The 14,226-nt window shown below is 39.1% G+C and overlaps 1 protein-coding gene across 1 annotated transcript; it reads left to right on the top strand.

Moving 5' to 3' along the window:
• Positions 1–598: 598 nt before the first annotated feature.
• slc51a (solute carrier family 51 member A) lies at positions 599–12,884 on the top strand. The gene is made up of 8 exons (XM_014983503.2): positions 599–904; positions 4,533–4,684; positions 5,850–5,923; positions 6,169–6,327; positions 8,144–8,255; positions 10,216–10,362; positions 10,442–10,547; positions 11,169–12,884. Exons 1-8 carry the CDS (start codon positions 832–834, stop codon positions 11,315–11,317), a joined length of 972 nt encoding a protein of 323 aa, XP_014838989.1. The 5' UTR covers positions 599–831; the 3' UTR covers positions 11,318–12,884.
• The last annotated feature ends 1,342 nt before the right edge of the window (positions 12,885–14,226 follow it).

Genomic DNA, 14,226 nt, shown 5'->3' with positions numbered 1-14,226 from the left:
AGCCAAAAGGGGGTTCAACAAAGTCTCGGTGAGCTGCATGCGAATGCCTGCCTGCCACACCTTTCAGATTTTCAAAACCACGCCTAATTTTTCTACACTCCATAACTTTGTTCTGCTTTGTTGGCCTTTCACACGACCAATAAAGGTGCTGAGAAATTTGTGAGGAAAACGATTCATACAAAGCTGAGAGTACAAAAGGGAGGAAAAAAATTGCAGCAAAACCTCACATGGCAATGGCCCCTGCACACGTTGCCATGGGAGCAGGGGAGCATGTGACGTCCCATTTGTCCACATGCTCAAAACATTCATTTTCCAACAATGCTCACCAAGATTAAACTAGACCTCGTCCAATTTGTGTTGTTATCAGGACAGCTGAAGTTTTCTAGTTTCTTAGTATTTCAAGGAAACAATGTGAGACATGTTTGAGAAGAAATGCTTTGGGGATTTTTTATTTGATTTTATTTTTCCTGTTGTTTTTTTTTTTTGTCTTTTTGTCTTTTTGACAGGAACCAAAACAAAAAACAAACCAAAAAAAATCGTTTATATTACAGTAAATGACAAGGCAAATCACGTCAGCCCCATGACGGCGTAAATGGGGGCGGGGCGGGACCACCGACTGCCGTTAAGTGTCTCTGAACGGGTTGCAGAGGGAGGCAGAATCATCTCTGGGCGACGAAAAGTTTTCGGACTCTGCAGTGGAGAAGGTGCGCGTCCGTCCACCAGCTCTTTACGCACCGAGCTGTCTGTTGATGTGAGCAGCAGGGAAGACACTCAACTGGGAAGTCGCGCATTTGTGGCGGGGTGTGTGAATCCAATCAACCATCATCCAACATGAATAATGTATCCAACCGGACCGCTAACTCGTGTGACGGCGAACCTCCGTTCGCTATCGACAACATCCGAAGTGAGTATAGACTGGACCTGGTTCTGCTCACTGAACAATTTTTTTTTCTTCTTCTAATGACGAGCGACTGGTTAAAGAATTTGAACTTTACGCACCAACAAGTTTCCCCCTGTGGAATTTTAATTAGTTTGGGCCAAATTTTAAGCAGTGTTTATTAACTGCGGTGTCGTGGAAACAAAATAGTACAGGTGGTCGAGATTTTGTTTTTGACACTAGAAAGCTATGGATCAGGGGTGTTTTCTTGGTTTAGATATGCAATTTCTACTTTATATGACTCAAAATTAGTTTGTTTTTCTTCTTTTTGTTCTGGAAAAGGGAGAGATATGAAGTGTCTTATTGGTACAATTAGAATGTAATATTGGGAAAATCACTATTGAAGAAAGACGGCATAATTTTACCTTGGGGTGCCAGTAGTTTGCCAATCTCCTCACTGCATACAGAATCCTGAATGCACAATGTTAATGCATGGATTCAGGAGAAGAAAACATTAAATTTGATGACTGGCAGCAGTATTTACTCTATTTTTTTCTTTTTTAATATGATTTAGTTAGGATGTATTTTAAGTTTGCAACAGGAGGCATTTTAGCAAAGTTGTATTTTATGAACAAAAACAAAGCCTTTCATTTGAAAGAGCATTGAAAATTACATCTAGATCAGAAATAAAGCAACAGTTGTTCTAAAGATGCTATTTTTATTCGAATATATATATATATATTTTTTTTTTTTTTTTTTTTTTTCTATGCAGCAAGCCTGCAGCCCACAATAGGAAATAAAAAGCTATTTTTGAGAGCCAGTAGAATCAACATTCTACAAAAGCAGCCGCCGAATGTTTGCTTTGTTATGATCCGTGACTCTTTGTGGTTTCATGATTTTTGACTTTGTTCTTCAATCGCTGCATTGTGATTCTTTCTGTTTTCGTCTCTTTTCGCATTAAACATTTCAATTCTCATCCAGTATTTGGATTCCTGGTGTTTTCATGTGTTTAGATTGTCATTTTAGCTGCAGTCCGTCTGCACTCTATTAAGTTTTCTGTTTGTTTTTATGTTCAAGAGTTTTCTCCTCTCAACTGCTGCATCTTTTGTTTATAAAGCTCACTTACATGTCTTTGATCGCCTCCACAGTTTTCATGAGCCATTTAGTTTTCCTCATTCCTCACCAGATCCTTCTCGTTTTGAAGACCCCGCTCCTGCGTTACCTGTGGTTTTGCTCCAATCTCACTTGCTATTTTTGTATATTTTTGGATGTGTAGTGACTTCAAAGCATGGATTTGCAGTTTATAAGGTTCATTAAACTGTTGCACTTTATAAATGTTATTGGTTTTGGGCATATCCTTTGGAGATCATTAATGGTTCACATCTGGTATCCCTCTTGCATCATTTTCTGGAGGCACCCCTGATGTTCCTCAGGATGAATCATAACTGAATTATTCATTTGGTTTCCTGTTGCTCACCACCTTCAAACCATGAATTCGGAACTGCATCCTGTGATTAGTTTATCGTTTGTAGATCCTCACCCACTGCTCGTTCATGGCTACATAAAACTCAAACTGTGATTTTTGTTCTGTAATGTGGTTGTTTTTTCATACTCTTAATCTGTTCTCTCTGCTTGTTCCTCAAAACATTTTCTTGCATTTTGTTTTATTTTCTACAGTATGTTCTGTATTTATGTTATTCAATTCTCCGTAATAAATATTCTTGGTCTTAAATTTTTCCTTGATGATTCTCGTTCACTTCGAGCATAAAGTTTAGTCGCTTTTCTCGGGGCGTATAAACGCGCGTTTCTAAAGCGATGATGTTGTGTTTGCAACGTCGCCTCTAAAGTCCCGACCAGATTGGTGCCGTTTCATTTCAAAGTCTAATTTCTTCTCATAGAAATACGATTTTAAGAACACGTGTCGATGCGCGTTCTTGAAAACGTTTGTTCGCAGCCTAACCCAGAAGGCGGTATGATGTACTGTGAACAGATCAGCAGATTCTAAATTTATCCATGCCTATGCATGGGTAAACAGGCAATGTTGTTCTCTCTGCTTCTGTTTTCTCCCGTTTGTGACCGATTTTGTGATCCACTCAGCCACAGAAATGGTTCCAGTGTGGGCAGGATGCAATTTCTATATATTTTTCAGCAGCACCAAAGCAAAAATAAGTTTAACCTCTTCTCACACAAAGTGGATTGTAATTGACAGCAACCTCTGCCTGATCGCCATATTCTTGAGATCAAGCAGAGGGCTTCTTCTCCTTGCTATTGTACATGTATGCAAGCAAATATTATCCTGCCAGTGTCTCTCCATGATTGGTGAAGTGATTAAATAGGAGAAAGTGACATATAAGAGGATGCTGCCGTACACTGATCACAATTCAACAACATGTCCCAAGTGGCCTGGACACCTCTAGAGAAGCCAAACATAAAAGGTGTTCAAGCTGTCGGATAAATAAGTTATATTTTTTATATGGGGGGTCATGGGCCCCTTTCTGATGGTGCCCTGGGCAACTGCCTGTATCAAAAACTTTCCACAGAAGAGACAATCAATCAAACTCAAACAATAATTAAACTGAGCACAGAAAAGCCCCAGCGAGGGCCCTGGGCAGCCGCACTAACCACCGGATATCATGCAGCCTCACATCAAATCTTAATTAGTAAATTCCTACAACATGGCTACAAAAATTTGATTAGTGAATTTCTAAACAAATACAACCAGTCAGTATCGATCATCTGAATCTCCAGCATCTCTACCTGTAAGCTCAAAAAAAAAAAAAAAAGAGAAATTCTAGTATGTCCTGCACATCTGTTAGAGATTGAAATCGCTGAACCTTGATGCGGTGTAGAAAAACATGTTGCATTTCGCTGTTAGAATCCTGAGACGCTTCAGAAAGTCGAACTGTGCGGATTCAGCCTTAAAGTTACTGAGCGAAATCGAAGAGGCACAACAGCCGACATGCGTTGCAGAAAACCCGAAGCAAAACAGGAACACCTGTTTGTGGGGTTCGTTTCAGTCTGACTACCACTAATGACTCTGAATTCCTGACAATAAATGACGCAGACTACAAGAATAGACTCAGCTACATCTAAGAAGCTTGAGCTATTTACTGCCTTTCCTTCCATTCTTTGTTTTGCATTTTCCTTTCTCTGGAGTCATCGGTGCCCTGATGGCGACATCCACCTCCACCACAGTCAACCGTGTCGTCTTGCCTTCATCATCATCGTCATCAACATCCTGCCACGTCTCCCTGCCAGCCTTTTCCTTGATCAGCTCTTGGGGTTTTGCGTGTTGCTTTGGTTTTAAGTGCGGCAAATCTGATTAAAAGGTTTTCGATGTTCGGGTCATCTTTCTGACACTAGCAAAGCAAAAGAAGAGCCAAAGTTTATTTTGGCTCAAGGGTGAACGCTTTAATCCAGCAACGATTCATAAAACTTGTGAGGACTTGAAGTTCTTTAGACTTTTAGGCTGTTTTTCTGTTTTTGTTATCCAGCCTGAAAAAGCAAGTATGAGCATGAACTTCTTTTCAGCAGGATCTTGAAAAAAACACAACAAAAAAAAAACATCTTTTCTGTCTTGAATTTTTTTCCCCAAAGGACAAAATAATGGACCTAAATCCAATTGTTTAATCCAATTTGCCTTCTCCTCTTTCAGATCAGGACGTATTTGGAATTATTTTGTATTCAGTCCTCACCTTCATGGCAACGATTTCAATGCTGGTCTTCCTGGAGGAGTGTGTGTACATTTACAAGAAGGTGCCTGCCAACAAGAAGAGTGCAATCATCTGGGTGAACGGGGCAGCTCCGGTAAAGTTACAAACGCACGGTTTAAGTTTGTCTCACTTTGTCACTTTAAAGTATCACGCTTCTTTGGGTTATATTTATATTCACATGCGTAGAATTGTGAGCCATGCATAGTTTTCGAGAGTTTTAATAATACATTTAAATCCGAAAAGGCTGCCGATGCCTTTACTTACCGTCTCTTTCACGTTGATGGCGCCAAATAAAGCCCCTGGCAACATGTTGGCCTTCAGAAGTTGCTTTAGTAAATCAAGCCCACCTGTTTGTAACTTAATCTCAGCATAAATATGCAAACCTGAACCAGGCCTGTCACAGTAATCAATAAATCAATTAATCTCATGATAAACTCCATTGGCATGATTTTATCGTTTCTCTTCCCCCCCCCCCCCCACTCTTTCTATCAAAACCTGGATGATAAAAGGTTTCAGGTTGGTGTTTTGGTCTCAACTAGGCCTTTTTTTTTTTTGAAGGACAATTTTATTTACAAAGACTTCAAAATTCATTTTATTTGTTGTTTTGTTTATTTATCTTTGGATATTTGAAATGTCTTCCAGTTGCAGTGTTAGATGTTCATTATAATTTAAAGTTTACTGATATTTCAGATTGTGTTCTTGCATTATTATTTTGCCATTTCCATTTCACTACTTAAAAATGGTCTCAAAACGACAATATTATCGTTTATCGCAATAACTTCTGGAACAATTTATCCAAGTCTCGGCAATGGCTTGCTGTGGGAATGCTTCATTTTTCCCACAGAAAGGGTAGATGCTGTAAATTTTACACTTCCTAGATCATTTTGTGGGGTTTTATGTAATGAACCAACACAAAGAAGTACAAAATAGTTAAGTGGATTAAAATGTTTATTTTTTACTCCTAAAAGTTCAGCCTCCTTTACTCTGATACTCTGAAGAAATATCCATCTGAAAACCCGCACACGACATTCCCACAGAGAAACATAGCGGTAGCCATGTCATGCTGTGGGACTACTTTTGTTTTTAGCAAAGCCAAGGACAATTTAGCAATAACCGAATCTGTCTAATACGTAAAATCTTTTTTAAGATGCACAGTATTTATTGTTAGAATGTGACAAAATGAGAATAAGTTGAAGCATCGTGAATACGTCGTCTTTCATTGCGTTTAGTAATGCCTCTTTTCTCCTGGGCTCTTACAGGTGATCAGCACCATGTCCTGCATAGGGATGTGGATCCCCAGAGCCGTGATGATTACAGATCTGACTTCGGGCACGTAAGTTTTCTCTCCCCCTCTCGTTTTCTCACTGCTTTCTCTGTTTGTGCGCTGTGTGAATTAAACCCTTACATCCCGACTGCTCGAGGATCAAAGGGGAACTCGAACCTCATTATTCCTAGGAACATTTTATAGAAAACAGCCGTGCTGTTGTGCAACATGCTTTCACTTTCCTATAGTTTTTTGCTTTTCTTCTTTTTTTTCCTCCTGCCTTAATAGCCCGTGTTGCTCTTCTGTCCTCGTAGCTATTTCGCCATCGTGGTGTTTAAGTTCCTGATTATGATGTTGGAGGAGATTGGAGGGGACGAGGCCTTCCTGAAGCGGTACAGCAAACACAAACTGAAGATCAGCACTGGGCCTTGCTGCTGTTGCTGCCTCTGTCTCCCACACGTGGCCATCACACGGTAAACTCCCTCAGTTTCTCACTTTCTCTGCCCATTAGAGAAAAACCCTTTCTGTGTTTTACTTACTCATCCAAGGGCTTTTTCCCTGTAATATTGAAGCATAAGTGAAGCTTCCACAGAAAGCATACCATTGGCTTGGCATGTTGTTTTTGGACTGTCTCCTTATGTTGCTGGCCAACTAAAAACAGGGGATGGAAAGTTAATCAAAATTGCCTATAATATGGTCCCACTAGGGAGCACTTATCAGAAAAAGTTGTTTTATTTCCCATGATTCAAGCCTGTTTAGATCTTTCAGGCTTCGTTTAAGAGACTATTAAAAACAAAAAAAACAAAGGTCACAACAGCTTTAGCTGTTTTGTTTGCCATGCCTTGCAAAAATTAGCTTCAGAGACATTGTAAGTAGAGCTGGCATGTAGACTACACGCTTTGAACATCTCATTGGAGCAACGTTCAATCCGTCGTCATAAAAAATGGACAAATTATGGCGCAATTGACATGATGCCAAGGCGAGAACGGGCCCCGTCTCCCCCCCTTTGCGGAAGTAGAGCAAACAAACACGGTTATATGGTGAAGGTAGTGATGCTCGCTGCGATACCAGAGACTTTTGGTGAGACGTTAGCCTCACTGGCTAATGCTAAGACGAAGAAGGAAGGCAGAATAATTCAAGCGAGTCATACATCAGGGAAACAATCGGGTTATCAGGTTACTTACGGGAAACAACGGAGAAATTGATGTCGATACCCAAAAGTCTGAGGAACGCTGAATTGCTTTCGCAAAACATAAATTCATCAAGGATCTTTACGATTCATTTTATTTGTTTTATCGTCGGCATCCCTTTGGTTTCGCGATGGTTTCCTGCTCACTGGTGGCCGAAATTGAAATTCATTTTTGTTTGTCAAATAACATGACACAATATTGAAGTTTAACCTTGGTGTTTTCCATGTTGTTTTTATTGCATGAATGTTGTCTGTCTTCGGTAAAACGATAAAAACTTAGCACGCAGTTGTATCCTTACAAAGTACAAGACAGGTCATGAGGCGTGAAAATCTTTGCAAAGTACTGCACTGCCTTAGCTGAAAACCTGTGCTGAACAAAAGTAATTGTCTAAGGATTTGAAGGAGCTTTGTCTATGATGTAACATAGGAGTGCTGCGCGGAGGATTTTGCAACGCTGATCATGTACAGATGCAGCCTGGAGTCAGTGACGGATTCAGTCGTGTCGGAGAGCTTTAAAGCATGTTTTTAGCCTGTTTGAACATAACCACCCTGTGTGCAAACCGTGTTGGATTCAAACGGGAGGAAGGCAGGATTTCCAAACAACGCACAGGTTGAGCAACCTCCTGGTCATTCACCTCTCATACTCCTCATGGGTGCCGTGAACCCTCCGTTCCCCTTTCTGGTTGCTGTTAATAATTGTTAACGGGTTAGCTTTTGATTAAACCCGGTCATTTATGTTGCTTGCATGCTGCTGTTAGACAGAGACAGAGCTGAATTTGACTAGTTTTTTTTTCTTCCCTAATCTGTGCAACAGAAAATCTGAACCCTACGTTCCCACACACAGTGATGCTGGTGATAATGATCATGCCAAGGCACACTCTGCTACTTCTCGACTGAACTGTTTATAAGACATCCCTCGGAGACATCTGGCACCGTTAGCATTCTCTGGGCATGTTCAGATCCTGACTTGCCGCACCTCCCCAATAAAACAGGCCTTCCTCTGTCTTGTTTAAAAAACAAAAAAACAAAACATCTTTATGTTGAAGTTCTTTGGGGATTCAACAATGGACTTGTGGTAACTTTATGTCTCCGAACTTCAGACGCACTGTCTTTCTGCTGAAGCTTGGATCCTTCCAGTTTGCCCTTCTGAAGCTTATCTTCACCCTCCTTTCCATCTTCCTGTGGACCAACGGAAATTACAACCCGCAAGATGTAAGTCAAAGAGATCAACTCCCGTTATTTTTCCCACAGCTCGTGTGTGTGTGTGTGTGTGTGTGCGCGTGTGTGTGTATTCTTACATAGTTATTCATTTAATGCCAATTTAATGATTTTTTAAGGCAGCTTAATGTGTACATGCAGCACCTCACAAATTCATTCCCCATGAATGTTTTCGCAGTTTGTCACACATTACAACCACAAACCTCAGTGTGTTTTATTAGCATCTGATGTGGATATATCCACACAACGTAGATTTGTGACACGAAGGGAAAAAAAAAAAAAAAAAAGTTTGGAACGCATTCAGATTAGAATGAGAAAATCCAAACACGCAGCAGATGTTCATTAGGTGGCGCCGGCAACGCCATCCACAGAGTGAAACAAGCAGGAGAGAGCATCATGCTGTGGGCTTGTTTTTTTTTCCTTCCTGGGGTGGGAAGTGACAGGAAAATGTGTCATATTTAGTCAGACAGGCGTATCTGGCCCTGCTGAAGAAAAGCTTGTGAACTTTGACATCCTTATCTACAGATGTTCAGAAGCTTTCATTCATCTTTGCTGAGTTTGAGATGTTTTTTCCCAATGATTGGGCAAAAACAAACTCACGCAGTGCTGTTCCGATTTCTACAGTATTCATTCCTAAAAAACAAACAAACCAAAGAAACGCAGCTTAAAGCTGAATGGTTTTCCTTTGACTTCACATTGTGTTGATCTATCAATCAAATAAAGTCCCAATTAAACGGATTGAAGCTTGTGGCAGGGATATGATTGCTTCTGCAAGTTGCATCATAGCTGACACTGTATTTTGTCAGGAAATCACTTCTGATTACTCTTCAATGTGGGTGTGTGGGTACCTGTCAATGTCTTGGTTTCTGTTTCTAGTGAACACGTAGCGCGTCATTTAAAATCTAAAACGAGAAGAGAACAATATTTTAAGTCTTTACTTTTGGAAGAAGATATTTCGTTTTGATTTGAGCTTTCCTTGTTTTCTTTAAAAACTAGATATTTGGAATTATTGGCTGCTTTGCTGCTATAAGATCAATCTATGTTTAAAATGCTGTCCTTGTTTTTTACATTCCCTTTTAAATAAAGAGAAAATACATTTCTTTGTTTGCCCTGCTTTTGATGGTAAAATACCACAGCGGCTGTTGAGAAGTCCAACTTTATAAACTGTCAAAACTTTCTCTTTTTTTCTCTCTTTTCTTTTTTGTTGACATTTTGAAACGAATATTTACATAAAATTTGATTTCTTTTTTTTTACTGTCTGTATAAGTCTGGATTTTTTTTTTTTTTTTTTTTTTTTTTTTATCTACACACTTGTGTGAAGTCATTATCTACAGTTTACCCAGTCAAGGTTTGACTTCCTTGGTATTCTGTTCTGTAGTCCATCTATTTCCTCCACTGTGAGAGAAAACCGTTCCCTCAAAACAAATCACCTCAGCTCCCACTCTCTCCATCCTGTAAATTTCTGGTAAAATCTCAGCCCACATGTCAATAGTCGGGCTCTCACACAGAAGCCATTTCCTTGAGTTGGCCTTGTTTTTTTCCTGCCACTAAAATTCCAAAGAAATATTTATCCCTTTAGGCCATTCCGTTTGAAAAGAGACAATCTACTTTCTAGACGTAGATGACTTCCAAATATTTGCTGTTTTTCATGGATCCCCTGCTAGTATGTTTTATATTCCTGAAAAATATGATTTGTCATAATTTTTGTAGAAATCAGTTTCCGCTTTAAAGGCTCTTCCCCCCCTTTCCCCATATTCTTTTAGTATGCTTTTTTTTTTTTTTAGTTTTGTTTCTTACTTTTTTGTGGTGAGTTCATATTGCTGCCTGAAATGTTCAGTGCTGTTATTTTCACTAATCTTTGTCGACCTTTCCGATTTGTTAGAGGTCCAGAAGTTTTGACGATGGTGAACCAATCTGTTGGCATACTTAAACATTACATGACATCGCTTTTCAGATGAGAATTACCGGAGCAGCGATATGGATCAACCCATTTGTTGGCATCTTGACGGTCACTGCTCTGTGGCCCGTCACCATCACTTTCATGCACCTGAGGATCACCTTGCGAACGCTCAAGATCGTCCCCAAGTACGCCATGTATCAGGTAAGATCCCGAACAACCGCAGAGTTTCCCAGCGCCGCGCTCTCAGCCGTTGACTGCATCAGTGTGCTTGTGTCGGTAGCTGGTGCTGATCCTGAGCCAGCTGCAGACGGCCATCATCAACATCTTGGCCATGAACAGAATCATCGCCTGCTCTCCGCCTTTTTCGTCTCCCGCCAGAGGATACAGTGAGTCTCGACATATCCTGCCGGTTTCTTTGGGCCCTTGTCGTTGTTAAATCAGGCTTTCGTCGTCAGCGTCTTTGCTCAGACGTTGCTGATGGATTTAATTAATCAATCAGCCAATTTGTTTGCTGCTAGAGCAGAGATCCAAACAGAAAGAAAATGCCACTAGGATAGATAAGAGTGACGTCTGACTTGTAGAATTGTATATAATTGATATGTTATAAACCAGATGGGTAATTAAATCAAAATTTCTTTGATGTATGCGCAACTTGCTAGTGACAGCTTTTTTATTTTTCACATTTTCTCCGTAACAAAATGGTTTGTTTTTCCAGCTGTAAAACAACCAGTTGTTTGTCATAGCAAAGGTGGAAAAGAAATTAAAATAATGTAAAAAAAATTATTTTTTTTTTTACAACAAATTAATCTGGTATTTCAACAGAGGCGTGAGTTGCTGTTGAATGAGTGAATGAAACGGATTAAGTCAATCAGGATCGTAGTGAACCACGACCAATCAGTCAGTTTGTTTCAGTCCAACATTAAATGCCAGGAAGAAACTCAAAACTCCCAACTTTCCCAATGTCTCTCTTCGAGCAAACCTTAAAACCATTTTGTCCGTCTCCGCAGTGCTGAGTCAGCAGCTCCTCATCCTGGAGATGTTCATCATCACTCTGGTGACCCGGCTGCTGTACCGACGACAGTACGACCCTCTCCCAGAAGAAGAACCGGGCGACAATGAAAACACCAAGTTGACGACATTAGCGGTTTCTGCGTGAGGCCTGGATGAATGTGTGTGTCTGAGAGTCTCTACGTGTTGGTTTGATGAGGAAATTATGTAAAGCCGCATTGATCAATAAATATGAAATCGATGTAAATGAACTTGGAGGTTGTGCAGCTGGCTGACTGGAACACTCAGGTCATTTTTTTTTTTTTTTTTTAGCAATATTCACCTTCAGACTGAGGAAAGCTCAGTTGGAAAGCTCCTCTCTGTAACCTCTTGGACATAAACACTATTGATGCTGATATAGCTGAGGCAACTTTGTACGGGTGCTGTGAATAATTGTCCTTCGTCCTCTGATGGCACCTTATTGAAATTTTTGGCACCTTTTTAAATGTAAAAATCTTTAGTTTTTAGTCTCCAAACTATGTGAGGCTTTTATACAGTTCTTTTTTTTTTTTAATGGTCCTTTCAAAGTTCAGGTTAACTGTTCAGGTTTTATTCTCAGGCATGCTTTCTAAGGATGCTGAGTGTAAAGTTAAATCAGTAAGTTCAAGCTGGCCAGTCCTTGAGACTGTGAAGCCCAAATTAACACCTCCACCACTGTGCATCACAGCAGAATGAGTAGCTCATCAAGGAGCGTGTCATTGGTCTGTACTTTTCGCTGCTATTATTGTTTTCAGATTCTTATTTTGACTTTGGATCAGGTTAAGACTACACTTCTGAGAAAACTATTATCTCTGACAATATGTTCACTGTTTAACTTTATATTTGCCCTGCTGTTATTTTCTAACATCGACTGTCTGCCCCGTTTTCCCCTCTCAGCTGCAGTTAGTCAGATGACATATCAATGTTTCAAAGAGAATCAAATAGGGTTGTTTTTATTAATCTTTATTTCATTGCTATTATGAGTATATAGTACATTATGCTTGTATTGAATTTGTGCCTTTGTGGTTATAAATGTTGGGATCTTTACCTTACAGGGATTTAAATATCCCTCCATTTTTCCATGAAGTGCACTCCTTGTAACGTGGAACAGCTTTATCGTACGAATGATGGAAAAAAAGTGGAAGTCGAAAGCCAAATATATGTTGGAGGAGAACATTTTGGAGTTGTTAACCAATACCACTGTTGATAAAATTGCTCGTATTTTTAAGCAGGATTTTGTTTCCTTGTTCGTGTGCTGCTTTTAGTTCTGAGTGGAAACAAAAGGGTACAAAACTTGGTGTCTCTCAGGTTCATTTGCCTTTCAGTTTTTTAACAAACAACTCTAAATTAAGGAAACCAAAAAAAAAAAAAAAAAAAGAAAACGCCATATAAAATATATCAAGCAAAATTGGTTACCTAAAGGATGTAGAGGGGAATTCAGTTTAGCTGCATTGAATGTGAAACATACTTTTCATGTATTTTGTTTGTTTTTACATTTGTTATTAAATGTTTCCACTTCAACTTCATGTGCAGGTTGTTTTGATATCTTTGACATTTAATTTGAGAATTGCAAAAAAGAATTTACAGAAATAAATCCATTAATGGTCCCCAAAACCTGCTTGAACTCAGTGTGGAATTAAACCCATTTCCCTCAGTCTGTTTTTTATTTGAACTACAAATAAAACAACTTGACCATTTATTATTTGTATTTTTGTGCACTATCTTAATATTATTAAGCGCTCCTGTTTAACTTTTATTGTGTTATTACCTCTTGACCTTAAACATAAAAATGTCAGATTCCAAATGGTTTTGCCCTTGTGTTGCATATTAGTGATTTCATCATTCTGCCTCTAGAGGGAAGTAGAGCTCACGACCTGAATGTCCCCGGTGTTACTATGGGCTAAAAAGCACGACTCGGATTTTAATAATCAAGCCTTATAATGGTGTCTTACTCCTCAAGATGACATTTAAGACGACATTTAAGCATACCGCACAGATGCTTCATTCCGTCCAGCTACTACTTTACAAAATAAACAAGTGATAATGAATGATGTTGACGGACGTGTTTTTAACCAATGGAATTGACTCTGCTGGCCACTTCCCAGTATTCAGCCAATCACCGCACAGCATTAGCCGGCACCTCCCCCGCCAAGTGCGGTTGAGTCAGTAAGTACGTGCTTCCCAAAACATCGCCACAGGACCGGATGTTGAATAGGTCGGACCTTCAAAATAAGTCGAGCCAGTTTATGGCGTCATGTTTGTCAGATTTAAAACACAAACAACATTTGATCCAGATACAGCAAAAGAATGAATTGTTTTTCTCGTTTGACTCGTCTTTGGTTTCATGACTGACTGGCAAACTGAATGCAGACCCCATCTCATGCAAATAGAGTAATAATGGGGTCTTCGTTCGTAAACATTTTGCCAGTCAGTCATGAAATCAAAGAAGAGTCAAATGAGACAAACTATTCATTTTTTCAACAATTTCACACATACTTATTTAGACTGTTAGAGAATGCTGGAGTATAAAGAAAAGAATCAGAAGTATTATGACCCATATTTACATAATTTTAATAAAATATGGTAATGAATATTGGACCACAACAGGTCTTCCAAAACGTCAGAAAACAGGCACTAAAACTAACCTGCTTGTAGAAGCAAAAACTAATAAGTAACTGATAAGCCAAAAAATCAATGTTGTATTTATCCAGATAAATACAACACCAAATATATAATACATAAGATTATTTAATCTAATCTCTTTCTTCCCGATAAATGAAAATAATCTATCAGCTATTATCTTCTTGTCAACCTAATAAGAACATGCCATGGTTCAGTTGAAACATTATATTTAATGTTTGAAAAATTATTAGGTTCATTACTTTTGTGCTTTAAAGGGAGGTAAAATGTTAAAATGGACATAGAAACATTTTTGCAGATCTCATTTAATGGACCTAATTAAAAGGAATGTGCACTTAAATTTTGTTTGATTTTGTAAATAAGATCAAACTTTAATAAATAATTTTTTTCCATCAAATA

This window comes from Poecilia mexicana, unplaced genomic scaffold (assembly GCF_051168715.1).
Source record: "Poecilia mexicana isolate PSO_F unplaced genomic scaffold, ASM5116871v1 scaffold_20, whole genome shotgun sequence".
NCBI classification, from domain to species: Eukaryota; Metazoa; Chordata; class Actinopteri; order Cyprinodontiformes; family Poeciliidae; genus Poecilia; species Poecilia mexicana.
Note: the sequence above shows the minus strand (reverse complement) of the source record. Positions and strands in the feature narration are given on the sequence as shown.